The sequence below is a fragment of the Eleutherodactylus coqui genome, chromosome 1 (genome assembly GCF_035609145.1).
Source record: "Eleutherodactylus coqui strain aEleCoq1 chromosome 1, aEleCoq1.hap1, whole genome shotgun sequence".
In the NCBI taxonomy this organism is placed as follows: Eukaryota; Metazoa; Chordata; class Amphibia; order Anura; family Eleutherodactylidae; genus Eleutherodactylus; species Eleutherodactylus coqui.
Window position 1 is genome coordinate 93,463,590 of NC_089837.1, and position 14,692 is coordinate 93,478,281.

The 14,692-nt window shown below is 41.0% G+C and overlaps 1 protein-coding gene across 1 annotated transcript in view; it reads left to right on the forward strand.

Annotated features, from left to right (window-relative positions):
* The window catches only part of SLCO2A1 (solute carrier organic anion transporter family member 2A1), a 53,312-nt gene that overhangs the window by 16,957 nt on the left and 21,663 nt on the right, over nt 1–14,692 (forward strand). Inside the window, exons 2-6 of the mRNA XM_066598102.1 lie at nt 6,918–7,055; nt 7,910–8,072; nt 10,125–10,352; nt 10,435–10,533; nt 11,809–11,942. Of these exons, the coding sequence (XP_066454199.1) occupies nt 6,918–7,055; nt 7,910–8,072; nt 10,125–10,352; nt 10,435–10,533; nt 11,809–11,942 (762 nt within the window). The remainder of the gene's footprint in view (nt 1–6,917; nt 7,056–7,909; nt 8,073–10,124; nt 10,353–10,434; nt 10,534–11,808; nt 11,943–14,692) is intronic.

Genomic DNA, 14,692 nt, shown 5'->3' on the forward strand with positions numbered 1-14,692 from the left:
CCCGTACAATACTGAGGAAATCCTGAAAACATGACATGTTGGGGGTCCGTGAGGACTGAAGTTGAGAAACACTATTTTAAGACACCCTCCTCCACTGGAGGATGCCTTAGTAATAAGCTCCTAATGTTCCAAGTAAAGGTGTTCCAGTATATGTTTGCCTGTATACCAATTGTGTGCTTGCTGACTTCGCTGGGGAACATTGCAGGAATGGGGGTAGGGGGGAGTATGAGATTGAACTATAAGTACCATAACTTAGTTTATAGTGCTTATAGTTGATGATAGGTTCCCTTTAAGTTGTCATAGTAGGTTATATGGGTGGGATTGATTTAGTGTGCATGAAAAACAAGGGTCATGTGAGTGCAAAGAGTAATGCATTTAAAAACAAAAAATGTAATAAGAAAGGAGTCACGAAGCAAGCATGAAATGAGTATCAAATGTTACAATATACTTGGTCATAGTCCGAGCTCTATAGATGAAAGCATGCTATACATATTTATATGTTAAAGGATTTTCTCACCCTCGTAATGACGGCATCATTTAAATGCCATGACCCCATTACTGATAGCCTAGATGAGAGGGGCGCAGCACTAATAAAGTGTTTCCAAGCACAATGGCTTATATAATATTAAAAATGGGGCAAACTGCAAGAGAGTGTGACCAAACTGTGCCAAAAAATTGTGCAAAATTGCGTCAAAATTTTGGCACAATTTTTGGCATAAACTAAAGCAATTAAAAGGTGGTCTAAACTTAAACTACACAGTCTTAAAATGTGACAGATTTAGCATTCAGCAGAGCTACTGTGATAAATCTGGCACATTTTAAGACTATCTAGTTTATGGGCCCTTTACATAGGACGACCTGTTGGTTGCAGATGTCCGACAGGTCATCCTTACGATGATCGCGCCTCATACAGGAATGAGCATCCCTGATTGAATGGAGGTGGAGCAAGTTGGAAATTTTTCGGGCCCGTCCGCTTTCATTCAAAGTATACAGGCAGTTGTGCATAAATGAATGACTGCCTGTTTACACGGGCCGATCCATCATTCACTTATCTGCATGCAGATAAGGCTGCACTGTCTACCTTTTAGACTCTCCCAGTCATCCACTGTGCTTGGAACTTTAATAAATCCCCATTCACTTGAATAAGGTAGACAGGAGTACTGAAATGCAGGATAAAGGTGAAGGGACCTCGGTTTCATGTTTTTTGGATGAGAACCCCACTGATTATAATGTTCTAGCATATCCTAGCACTTTGTAAGATTATTAGATGGGAATACCTTATTTAACAAACTCTCTGCTCAGCATTTCATCGAATAGTTTGCACCCCCCAGGGTTGATGTTTCTACTGTAACTGAAAAGTCCGACACTTGTAATTTCAGGTGCAACTCTCATTAGGAACTGCAATTATGAGTGTCGGCAACTACACAGGGGTCGGAGCCTCAACTTCTGCTCCAACCACGGTATATCCTGACACTAAGGGTTTCCATTTATTTCAACGGAGGTCACAGTTTAGGAGAAAATCCACTATGAAACGTAAATTTGGAATATGAGACAATGTACATTTTATAAAGGGAACACAATGTGTTTTATAGCACCTTGAGGCACATTAGTATGAAGAAATAGCTGTTAAGACGCCCTAATATAAGGTCACCTAGGGATAGGAGGATGTAAGCACACAAGCCTGCTGTGCCCCACAATGGAATTTTCTATCGTAAAACTGCCTAAAAGATTGCCAAAAGCTATTTTCTTGGAGAATTCACCAAATTGCTACCAAATATGTGCCAGAAGTCGTAGTAAACATGTTGGCTCATCTGTGACCTTTATAAACAGTAAATTTACATTCTACAATTGTTGGCACTGATGAAGATAGACCTCAGATGGCCCAACCAGAGATTCAGTTCCATAAACCAAGGACAGCAGAGGGGCATCCACATTGTCCATATGGCTGGCCCACCTTTGACTAAGGGCACTTAACCCTTTTGACTACATATTTGGGCTCCTAACTATGTCACCTGGCCCCTTACCTTCCTCCCCTGAGGCTGCGGCTTGCATCCAGTCTGGAGTGCTGATGACCACTGGGCAGCTGCTTGGGCTGGATTGTAGGTGCAGTCTCTCTGGGCTTACTCGCGGTTGACAACATTCAGCTCGGATAATATCTCTGCTTGATCAATGTTGAAGACATGAAACAGTATAACAGTTCACTGCAATCTTACGTGCTTGATTTCTTGAACTGCTTTGTAATCTCAAACGTTGCAATCGAAACTCAAACTGACTTTAATACAAGTGGCAATGGAAACTTCATGATACACAGGGAGGCACCTCAATGAACCTCAAGTCTGGAAACACATGTCATATCACCACCCAGCAACATTGGGATTCTCCATGTACCCCTAGTGCAGCAGTGCTACACTTCACTTCCACTAGCTTCCATTCCTTAGCAGCAAGCAGGCCTATGTAAGAGGCTCCCATTTGCTCTGTTTCCTCCAGCTTCACTAGACTCTCCTGCATCTCCCTTCTTTTCTGAAACCTGGGTGCTCCTGCCTGCCTGATCACCTGACCACTGTCCACCAATAGAAACATTTCAATACAAAAGATAGAAAAGTTACATTTTCTATATAACCATTAGATGTCACTGTAACATTAGTTTTTATAATTAACACTGCACTCCACACATTCTACCATCAAATAATATTAGAAACAAACTTTTAGGGAACCCTAGGGGTTACCCCCTTACACTGATGTGACAGGATAGATGTCTCTGGTCTTAGTCTCTATATCTGCTCATCTGGCAGGAAACACAAGCTAACTCCTAGTTGCTTCTCTTCATCCCAACTCTCAAAATGCACTCCTTCAAGGCCCTTATACACAAAATGACAATCATTCAAAGAAATCGCTCAAAGTAGCTTACATGATAATTTGAGAAGCCCTGGTCTAATGTGCATGATGGGCATTTGTATGAATGTGATCAAACTTGCTTGTCGGCACTTTGTATCTTTTATGCAGTCACAAAAATCATCGTTGTTGGCAGCACATCTCCCCTTGTAAACCAAATGTGCTGCCGACAATTAGTGCGTGGGGACAAACGATTGTTCATCCTTCATACAGTTTGGCTGTGTTAGTGACGTATTTAAAAGTACCCTTAGGATCCTCTTAACTAGTACAAAATGACAAAACAAAATAATTACAACACATGTTCTACTCCATAAGCCATTACACAATTTCTAATAAAATAACCGTCATGTACTTGTTCTATCAGACACTTGAAGGATGAATCATTTGACACTTCTATTAACGCTCTGCAGTCCAAGGACATTTAAAACCTTGTATTACACATACAAAAGGTTTTGTCCTACAAATAGAGGATTTTCCTGTTCAGAGTTTAAACATTATGAATATATAGGCGGACATGAGGGGGCACAAACATCAGCATCCAAGCTGAACATTCTGTTCGGGGATATTATTTGCCTTGTATGTTTGCTTAATAGCCTTAGGCTTTGCCAAGCTGTATACTGAGCAGGTCTCTGTCTTGTTCTGCCTGGACAATTTTTTTTTTGCTATTGCTGGGGAAATAGAGAACAAATAGCAACATGTGACCTGAGTCTTCTCATGCCAGAGAGGCCTGTGTGTTGGGGGCTGTGTGCATGGATAACATTTCACTTTTTATTTCGATGGCTTTCACTATATTTGCAGTAATCTGCATTGATTTCAATTGTTTTTTAAGTTCTGTTGCAAAGGCTAAAATGCTTTCCTCATAGTAAAGAGTTATCTGCAGCTGGGGTCAATGTGATTCGAGGTTTTAGGTAGTTTAGGTAAATTGTGCTCCCCCCTGAAATTCCCAGAATCATTTAAAAGCCACCTTACTGTGTAATTTAAAGAAATTTAATCACATCTTATAAGAAACAGATGCAGGCAAAAAAAAATATTTAATCTAGTGACACTTTATTTTTCATCTCCAGTTGACCCAGACTGTCCTGATGATTTCTCCCAAAGACTGTAAAGTTTGCTGCTGAGAAATCTTTGACCAGGGTTATAGCTATAGTGGGTGCAGACATAGCAGTCACACCCAGGCTCTGTGGCCTGATAGAGCTCAAAGGCCCCTCTGTCACAAAATAAGACACCATTATTATGAACGATACCTGTTAAAGGGGTTGTCTCGCGGCAAACGTCAAAATTTTACATTACCCCATTCCCCCTGTTACCCCCCTGGCATAAAATAGCAATTTAAAGCGGTTTAGCCGCTTGCTACTCACCGATCCGACGAAATATGAACTTTAAAAGATCTTCTCCCCAAGATGGCCGCCGGTCCTTTCCCAGGGATGCACTGCTGTTTTCTCCCATGGTGCACCGCAGGTCTTCTCCCATGGTGCACCATGGGCTCTGTGCGTTCCATTGCCGATTCCAGCCTCCTGATTGGCTGGAATCGGCACACGTGACGGGGCGGAGCTACGCGATGACACGTAGAAGGGGGCAAAGCCAGAACGCAGCTCGTGCCGGACCGAAGAGAAGCCAGAAGACCCTTCTGCGCAAGCGCGTCTAAAAACGCCAGAAGACAGCAGAATTAGACGGATCCATGGCGACGGGGACGCTAGCAACGGAGCAGGTAAGTGAATAACTTCTGTATGGCTCATATTTAATGCACGATGTATATTACAAAGTGCATTAATATGGCCATACAGAAGTGTATACCCCCACTTGCTTTCGTGAGACAACCCCTTTAAGCCTGGTTTAGACACAACGATTATCGCTCAAAAAATCTTTTGAGCGATTTTAGAGCAATAATTGTTGTGTGCTTTTTACAGTACGAGGTGATCGCTCAAAGGTTGAACGATCACCTTGCGCTCCGAACTGGAGATGCAGAAGACAAGCAGGGCTGCTTGTCTTCTGCATCCAGCTGTTCTCTGCTCGGAGCGCTTGGCTGTTATACATTATAGTATAAAATATGTATCTAGACTGTTTCTGTGCCTATGTACCGAATGTAAAGCAACTGCTCAGGTTTACAATGCATAAAGAGAAAATATGTATACATTTGGATTTTACTTTAGCTAGGCTTGAGATAGAGTTGAACTTTATCAGAATTTATTGAACTTATGAAAACAATTTAAGGGTAGGTCCACATGGGATTTTGTGATATTACATTGTGAATTTTGCCACAAATTTTGATGCAGATTCCATTTTAAAGGGGTGAAATCTGCATTGAAAATCGGCAGCATAAATTGGCATGCTGTGGAATTAAAATCCACATCGCAGGTCAATTTACTCAGTGGAATATTTTGCAGACAATATTTCTTAAAATCTAGAGATGAGCGAACGTACTCAGTAAGGGCGATTTCGCAATCGAGCACTGCGATTTTCGAGTACTTCACTACTCGGGTGAAAAGTACTCGGGTGCGCTGTGGGTGAGCGGGGGGTTGCAGCGGGGAGTGGGGGGGAGAGGGAGAGAGAGTGGGGTTCCCCCTGTTCCCTGCTGCTACCCCCCACTCCCCTCTGCAACCCCCCGCCCCACAGCGCACCCGAGTACTTTCCACCCAAGTAGTGAAGTACTCGAAAATCGCGGTGCTCGATTGCGAAATCGCCCTTACCGAGTACGTTCGCTCATCTCTATTAAACTCTAATTCACATTGTTTATATTGTAAAACAGTGCAAATTTCCTGGAAAATCTGCATTTACACTAGGCATGAACATGCTTACCCATAAAGTGAATCTCTAACTTTTAACACCATGTTCCCAAGCCCCAGTACAAAATCTGTAACAAGTCTTTTGCCTTCTATGTACCATTAAAGGGAATCTGTCACCAGGTTCACGAAGTTTAACTCAGGTCTGAGCTCCGAGTCACGGAGGTGGTCCATGCCACACTTTCCCTGCCTTCATTATGTAGAGTGATAGCTATCTCCCATTTTATGTACAGGGATAGAGCTGTCACTTTGCATGCTGCGAGCAGGGTGATAGCGGCATGGCCCATCTCGGAGCTCTGCTCTGTGTCAAACATCATGAACCTGGTGACAGAATCCCTTTAAAGAATACTGTCTTCTTATGAGGCAGAGGGGTCTTTCAGGCACCAGTGTTCAGGTGCTACTGTACATCTGTGGCCTCTATGGCTCTACCCTTACAGATACTCTACATGGGCAATAATGTTGTGTTTTACTATATATTGCTTTGAAATTTTGAAAATTGATAGGAAAATGCATATGTGGACATTTGTACATTGAACCTCAATTAGTGTTAAGTCTAAAATATTCTCCTTCATTGGACTGTACACCCTGATGATAGTCAATAGCAGTTCTTCTTTGGCACATATAGTCCTAGAGTCCCGGAACTACCTTTCCTATAATTTGCTCAATGTTACTCGGTTGCTGTCTTGGTTCGGCTTTCTAATGTTACTCATGCTCCCTGAGATTCATAGGCCTTAGAAGAAATAAAACATCCGCGTCTGGCGTTAGATCAGTGACATCAAACACCCCCTGATGTGACAGGGAAACAGCCTTACAACCTACATGACTCACTTCTTCCTACAAGTTCTTAGAACATCCCACATAGTCCTGAAGAGTTTCTCTAAAACAGTGCTGAGATATTCATACCAATGAAATAGGATTTTTTTCATAAAATTAAATATAATTTTGGTAATATCTAAACTATTTAAGGTGGTATTTTTTTACCCACCGAAATGAAGAATCAATTTGATTTATCACTATGGGGCCCTTGGTGAAAGAAGGCCCAGCCTCGGTTTGCATTGCTCACGCACAACGGGGCAGGAATTGACCTAAGGGTTATGAAAAGGGAGTAGAAACCAAACATCAGGGCTTTCTATTGGGACTGATCATTCTTCTTATTCATGCAGGCCCTATATACAGTATGTAAAGACAGAAATGAACATTTTGTTTTGGTTGGAAATATTAACTTAATTGATTTCTTCTCTTCAGGTTTTTGTACTTTGCCATGCTCTGCTGCAGCTCTCTCAGCTCCTGTACAGCGCTTACTTTAAGAGCAGTCTGACCACAATTGAGAGACGCTTCGGCCTCTCCAGCTCTTCTTCTGGTCTTCTCTCAAGTATCCATGAGGTAGGCAGGATATAATTTGTCAGTATGCAGAATAATTGCCACATTTTAAAATATATTATTTAGCTGTACAGATTGATTATCAAGTGAATGGAGTTTTGATGCAATACCAGACACAGCCCACACACAGTAGAGGCGCTGTTTATGGGAAAAAAAACCAGTTGCTTTTTTTTAATCTAATCCGGGACAATTATTTATTTACTTAATTGCATGTATTTTTGGAGGCAACAATGGGGGTGTGAATGGGGCTAATCCGGATGTGGATTCTACAGCATGAAAACTACAAAACTGTGGCAGAAGTTCAAGGGTTGCCTTTGAGTTTCTGCCATGGATTCCTCTGCAAATACATGTTGGATTTTTCCAAAGTACACTTGTTATCCTATGAAGAAGCCTTTAGGCTTCCTTCACACACAGTTCAGAGTTTTTTTTAAGAGGGGGGCTTGTAAAAAAAAAGGCCATGATTGTCATGCCTTTTTTAAATCATACATTTGGGTGGAATTTTTTAATACTGATATTTTTGTCATATTTTTTTTTCATACATTCTTTTTCCTATAGAGAAGCCTATGAAGAAAACGGCTTAAAAACCCCAGTTTCTAGAGCATGCTGCATATCGAAAAAAAAACACTGACCAAAAAAATGTACCAAAGGTGGAGTGCAACCTCCCTCCCCTCCCCCCCCATACACAAATGCACTGTGCACTTAATCATTCCCTTTTGAGCAACAGCTAACATCTAGCCGTAGCACTTTCAAAAAAGGGCATATTGTATTTCATAGTTTGCTAGGCAGGGCTATCTCTGCGATGGATTGAGTAATAGAACATTTTTATTTGGACTAATCTTTAATGTTCTCTATTGCAGATTAGTAATGCGGTGCTGATAATCTTTGTAAGCTATTTTGGAAGTCGGGTGCATCGGCCTCGTGTTATTGGTATCGGTGGTTTACTACTGGCCCTTGGAACATTCCTACTGACAGTACCACACTTCCTATCAGAGAAATATCAGTACATCTCTCTAGAAAATGGTACGTTCACCTTAAGGAGTATTCTGAGTATGACAACTGAGACTATGTAATGTTATAAGTCTATTTGTATTACTATAGATTGACACTAATGCATATTATATATACAGTAGCATTATTAAATTGTAATAAATCAAAGTAGATGTTGACAAAAAAAACATTGATAAACTGGAGCAAGTTCAGAGAAGAGTTACCAGGATGGTGAGCGGTCTGCAAATCATGTCCTATGAGGAACGGTTAAAGGATCTGGGAATGTTGAGCTTGCAAAAAAGAAGGTTGAGAGAAGACTTAATAGATGTCTACAAATATCTGAAGGGCTGTCACAGTGCAGAGGGATCAGCCCTATTCTCATTTGTACAAGGAAAGACTAGAAGCAATGGGATGAAACTGAAAGGGAGGAGACACAAATTAGATATTAGACAGTGAGGGTGATGAATGAGTTGAACAGGTTGTCACAGGAGGTGGTGAATTCTTCTTCAATGGAAGTCTTCAAACAGAGGCTGGACAGACATCTGTCTAGGATTATTTAGTGATCCTGCACTGAGCAGGGGGTTGGACCCGATGACCCTGGAGGTTTCTTTCAAACCTTAACTAGGTTAAAAGACACAAATCTTTTTATTTCAACGTCTTATCATCCAATGTTAAACAGGAAGGCAGAATCCAACCTCTGGTAGTTTCTGACTATCTTAATGTAAAGGTGAAAAAAATCTGCTTTAAGTTAATAAGGTACTCGTAATTTAAACAAGGTTCAATTATGAATGCCATGCAATTCAATAAAGTTACGTAGCTATTGAGTTAAATAGCTCTCTATTCACTTTCAATGGGACTGTGGAAATACCCGAGCAGCACTAACTTGGGTATCTCCATCAGTCCCATTGAAATTAATGAAGCACAGCCAGAGCATGCTCAGCCATCACTCCCTTTATGTTGACATCACTGCAAGAGGGGGAAGTGACCCCCACAGTGATAGACAGAACGGGACAGAGTGAGACCCCCACTGATCAGTACGTTATCTCCTTTTTTGTGGATAAATTATAATTTTGTGACAACCCCTTTAATCTAATGGTCAATTTGGTAAAAAATGTGTTTAATTTCTCTGCAGCTCCACCACAACAGCATTAAGTGGAATCTGTTGGCTACTTTGAGCCCTATAAGCTAAGCTAAGCTTATGAGCTCAAGGTAGCTGACACATTGAGTCCAGGGAGGTAAATTTTATACTTCCCTTCACACCAGTCACCCATTGTCAGCACTCTGAATCCGCCGCCATTGTAGCAAAAATGTTCCATCATCTCATTACTTTTAATGGCACAATAGAATTTAAAAAATTAAGTTTATTAAATTTAATGAGTGTAGTCATTCAAAACCAATTACCAAAAATACCTAACATCACAGTAACATGGATTTACATGATGTGTGTGAGTTTCTTCCTCACCTACATTTTCCCATTACTTCAATAACAAACGCATTCATTAGGTGTAGAATCACTAAATATTTTTGCACTGAACATTTTTTTTTACCTTTGATGTTTAATGGAATATCAGAGTCATATTTATCATAATCATTAACCATTCTAGCCCTTTTCAAAAGGAAAATCCACATGATCCTAGCCAAAAGGTTACCATGGTCTCTTAAGATTTATTTTCGACCCCTATCCCCAGTATACCAATGTACACCAACTCACACACCTGTTTATAGAGTAACCCCTAGCCATACTACTTACATTTTGTGTAGACCCCACACAAACACTATGATGATGGTACATGTCTGTACCATAAATGGTCTATTGTATTGGTGAGCACAATTCTTGTATCTAGAGCATGTATAGACAATGTTGTCCCCAATGTAGAGCGTCATTGACAGCTGAAGGGATGGAGACCATCAGAACATTCAGGAGGGAAGTTATAGGTGGTAAACTCAGCAGCACATAGCAAGATATTTTATTTGTTATTAGATAAGAGCCTAAGCCGATACTGATGTGGTCGACAATATACTTGCTGTTTAGTCATTGGTAAAATACACAATGCAATTAATTTGACATATGGTTTTATTGGGCAGGAAATAAGACTCAGCATGAGCTATGTACAGGAGAAAATAGAACTTCATTTTGTTCAAGAGCACAAGGCCAACAAACATCTCAAGCAAAAAACATTCAATCCCACAGCATGTGGGTGATTATGGTTATGGGACAACTGCTGGCTGGCATTGGCACTGTTCCCATACAACCTTTTGGCATCTCCTATATTGATGATTTTGCAGAAGCAAACAATTCCCCTTTGTATATTGGTAAGTAAATAAAAATAAGTAGAATTATAGTTATTGTATTAGTATGTACATTTCTAACACTTCTCTGCATGTTTGTCTACAGCTATTCTATTTGCAATATCTGTTTTCGGCCCAGCATTTGGGTTTCTTCTGGGTTCCGTGGTCTTAGGATTGTTTGTTGACATTGGAAGAACTGACCTTGGTGAGTAGAGATGAAAAACATACAGTAAGTTTAGTATGTTTGTTAATTAGATTGTTACTGCCGTTAGGTGAAGTTGGCAGTATCTCTCACCTCCTTTCCCCACTGGTTGCAGCCAATGGTATCTTCAGCCCGTTCTATGCGGCACATATCACAATGTTCTTCCTACAGACGGTATCTCCCAAGGCATGTTAATCTAGTCAGACCAACTTTTAAAAGTGTGCACATACAGCTTTCTTTCCATTCTAGTGGTTCCTGGGTTATTTAAGACACCCTTTGCACTGGAGGATGTCTGAACAGTAGGTTCTGTTAAGGTGTTTCGTATTTGACTCCTAGTGTTGACCCTTGCCTACATACCCAGCTTTTCTTAATTCTGCCTATCCTGTTCTCAACCTGTTCTTTGACAACAATCTGCCTTGATCCACTGCCCCTCTCTCTATTTTGCATCAACTCCGTCTATTCTGACCTCGGCCTGTTATATCAACTATGTTTCTGCCCATCTCCTTGGTAACTCGCTATGATGCCACTAAGTTGTTTGTGCCAGCTGCCACTGCACTGAGAATACTCCTGGGGTAACATCTTAGTAGTTCCTGCAGCTAAGACTATATAACTCAAAAAGGGGTTGAAAGGTTGTTCCCATCTCAGCAAGTTATCCCCCATCCACAGTTTAGAGCATATCTTGCTGATTGTTGAGAGTCCAACCACTGGGACTCTCACCGATCCTGAGATTTCTTTCCTAGGGAATCCTGAAATATTGGCAGTGGTAGCCATGCATGTATGTCATGGCTCCATTTACTCCAATATGCCCATCAGAGATTGTCATGCACTTGACCTTGGCTTTCTCCAACTGTCCCATTAAAGTGCATACACATGCACAGCCGCTGCTGCCAAAACTTCAGGATGTAACAAGGACAAAATCTTGTGATTGGTGGTGGTCCCAGTGGTTAGTCCTCCACTGGTCATTAACGTTTTTCCCTATACTAATAGGTGAAAAATTATTAAAATGGGATAACCCCTTTAAAAGAGTGAAAACCCGGGGACCTCCTAGGTGCAGCCCTAGGCCTAGCAGCCCAAAGTCAAATCAGTAAGTGGCACATTGTGTCCACAACTGTTATGTGATATAGATGAACAGATTGCTGAGGTAAAATGCGAACATTTTGAGCATATGTATTGTATATAATATCGTATGTAGTTGTCTTCTCTTATCTTTAATGCCCCTTATGCCATGTTACTGTTTATCTAATCTCTTGATAGCAACTGTTATTTTTGTGCTTTTAGGTAAAGTGGACATTAAACCACGTGACCCTCGTTGGATAGGGGCTTGGTGGCTAGGTCTACTCATATCATCTGGATGCCTTGTGATTACATCCATCCCTTATTTTTTCTTTCCAAGGCATATGGCAACAAATAAGGTAAAAATATTCACATCTCCTACACTCATACATTTTAACACGGTTTCTAAAATGTAACTATTTAAATTGACAAATTAAGTTTCCTAATCAAAATTATATAGTAAAATGTTGGAACCCCAATTCCGTTGAACTTGATGGACTTCTTTTTTAAAAACTTTCCTGTGTTACTTGCTTTGCAATTCTATTTCTTTGTCCAAGTGATGGTGAGTTTTTAGTTCTCAAACATTGATCTTTGGCTGAACTAAAGATGCTCGTACACATTGGGCAAAACTTGGCTAAAACCACCTATTGCAGTGAGATTGGCCAACAGTCCTGTGTATGGGGGGCCATCTGACTCTCCATCAACAATAGATGAGAAGTGAAAAAAAGTATCTGGCATATTTCAATTCTGCATGTCAATTGTTTGTTTACTCTGTAGATAAGTGGCTTATACCCCTTCCTCACTGAAATACAGGGAGTTGGGAGCAAAGTGTCTAAAGGTACCTTTACACAGGCAGACTCTTGGGTGCATAAATGCCCAAAAGCTGTCTCATGAACTACCGTTTGTCTATTGCTCCTGTGCTTATACAGGTGCAATAGTCATTCCAGTGAATGGCGGCAGAGTGGGCCAGAATCGTTCCCACTGGCCACCTCCACTCACAGTCAACAGGAGTCATTCAAACATTGAGCAGCCCCTGTTTACACGGACCAACAGTGGCTTGGTGTTTAGTTTTCTCGCTCAATGCCCTGTGGGTGGTTGTATATACATGGGACAATTATCACCCGAATTCGAAGTTTCCAGCAAGAATTCGGGTGATAATCATCCCATGTAAAGGTACCTAAAGAGTTATCTGATATGTATGGCCACATTAAGGCACTTTTACACTGCATATTAACCCTCTCCAATCCACTGTCTGACGCCTAAAGACATTATGATTTAAGGCTATGCAGCTCTGATGTTGGAAGACGTCCGTCGGGGTTCTCTTACTGTATGTTGCCAGCCTCTCTACTGTCAGAGCCTATCCAATGTGTCACATCATGCAGTACTGGCTTTAGCCAGCAGATAGCACCATTGTATAACAGCAGAAAAAGAGTAAGCCCCCTAGGAAAACCAGGATACAAATTGGATTGGAAAGGGTTAATCATGCAAACGACTTGTTAGATTAAGTGGTTTGCATAATAATTGTTAGGTGTAAACACATACTGAGAAATAATCATCATCAATGAATTGCTGATCAGATCTTTCATGCAGACACGAAAATTATCATTGGTCTGCCAAGGCATCATTTTGTCTAAACAGGCAGCCATTCATCTGGGACTGCACAGTTTTACTCTGCATGGAGGTGGGTGACAGGAAGTGATCTCTCTCGTACTCCACCTTCATTCACTGAGCAATAATGGCTCGTGTATGAAAGCAAAAGAGCGATTATGGCTGGTATGGCTGTAGGGTGCTTAAGCGCCCGATAGTCATCCCGTGTAAAAGGGCCTTCAAGGTTATACATTTATGCAGTTTTTCTATTGTCTGATCGACTTTATTATCAATGTATAGTAGAAATCTGTGTCCAATTATCACGTTTTCTTCTGTACAATATAAATAAGGGACATTTGTCAATATCCTTGCCGCTGCTAACCAGTAATGTGGCAGGGACGCCGATTTAGGGGACAGGCTACTTATACCAACCTCACTGCTCATACTTCATCAGGTATTATGAAGTCAGCTTTTGATATTGTCACATGACGTGCGTAAATGGGGCTAGAACGACAACATGGGCTGTCCATTACTAGAGAATAGTTATGGGCTTTCTGCATTATGCAATCTCAATTCCCCCTGATTTTTGACACAAGCATAACACTAGTGGCCCATAAAGACCAAGGGAGATGACATAATGAAGAAGAGCAATCCCTTGTAATGTGCTGCCCAACATTACATTCTAGCCTCATTTACATATGGCACAGCGTAATAGCCAAAGCCAATTTGGGGGTTCCTCATGAAGTATGAGGGGCAGGAGAGGTATGTATAGCCTATGCTACTGATCTAGTAACCACATGGATGCTGACAAATGTTCTTTAATGGTCTCACTAGTAGTGACTATTTGTGCCCATTCAGACACAGGAACCTTAGTGGGATGGAGGTAATAATGTTAGGTCATGAAGCTTAGCTTGTACCCTTTATCCCGGATGTGTCCCAGTAGGTGAAGTCATGACTTTGTGTAGTTCAATCAAGTTCAAGTATGTTGTACTGCAACAGGAACAGACCTTCCTCGAACCTTTGCCACAAAGTTGGAAGTGCCCAATTCCTTAGAATGTCATCATGATTTTATTAGAACTAAAGGCCCCAACTTAAGCTACTAAACACAACCACAAAAGATTATTCTTTTCCATAGAACTTTACATTTAGCACTACATGATCATGTAGGTAATGTTCTAATGACCTCCACTAAAACAGGTGGAAAATCATAATTTATCACTCCTTTACTCCTAAAAAGTGGTTTCTATTTCCCCGGAATACAATGATGTTTGCACTTAATGATGACTTGTTTACTCAGCCATGGAATTCCAAATATTGAACCTACTTACAACAGATGTTGCATAGTTTGGGACTTGTTAATAATTATGCATGGACCCTGGACCATGGACTGATGGCCTTTATATGCTACATTTATCCAGCTCTGTGACCAAGCGTGGCCTTTGGCTTAAGAGATGAACTTAATACTCTTAAATATTTCCACCTCCAATTATCAGCACTTGCTGTTGAATAGGAGCCTAATGGT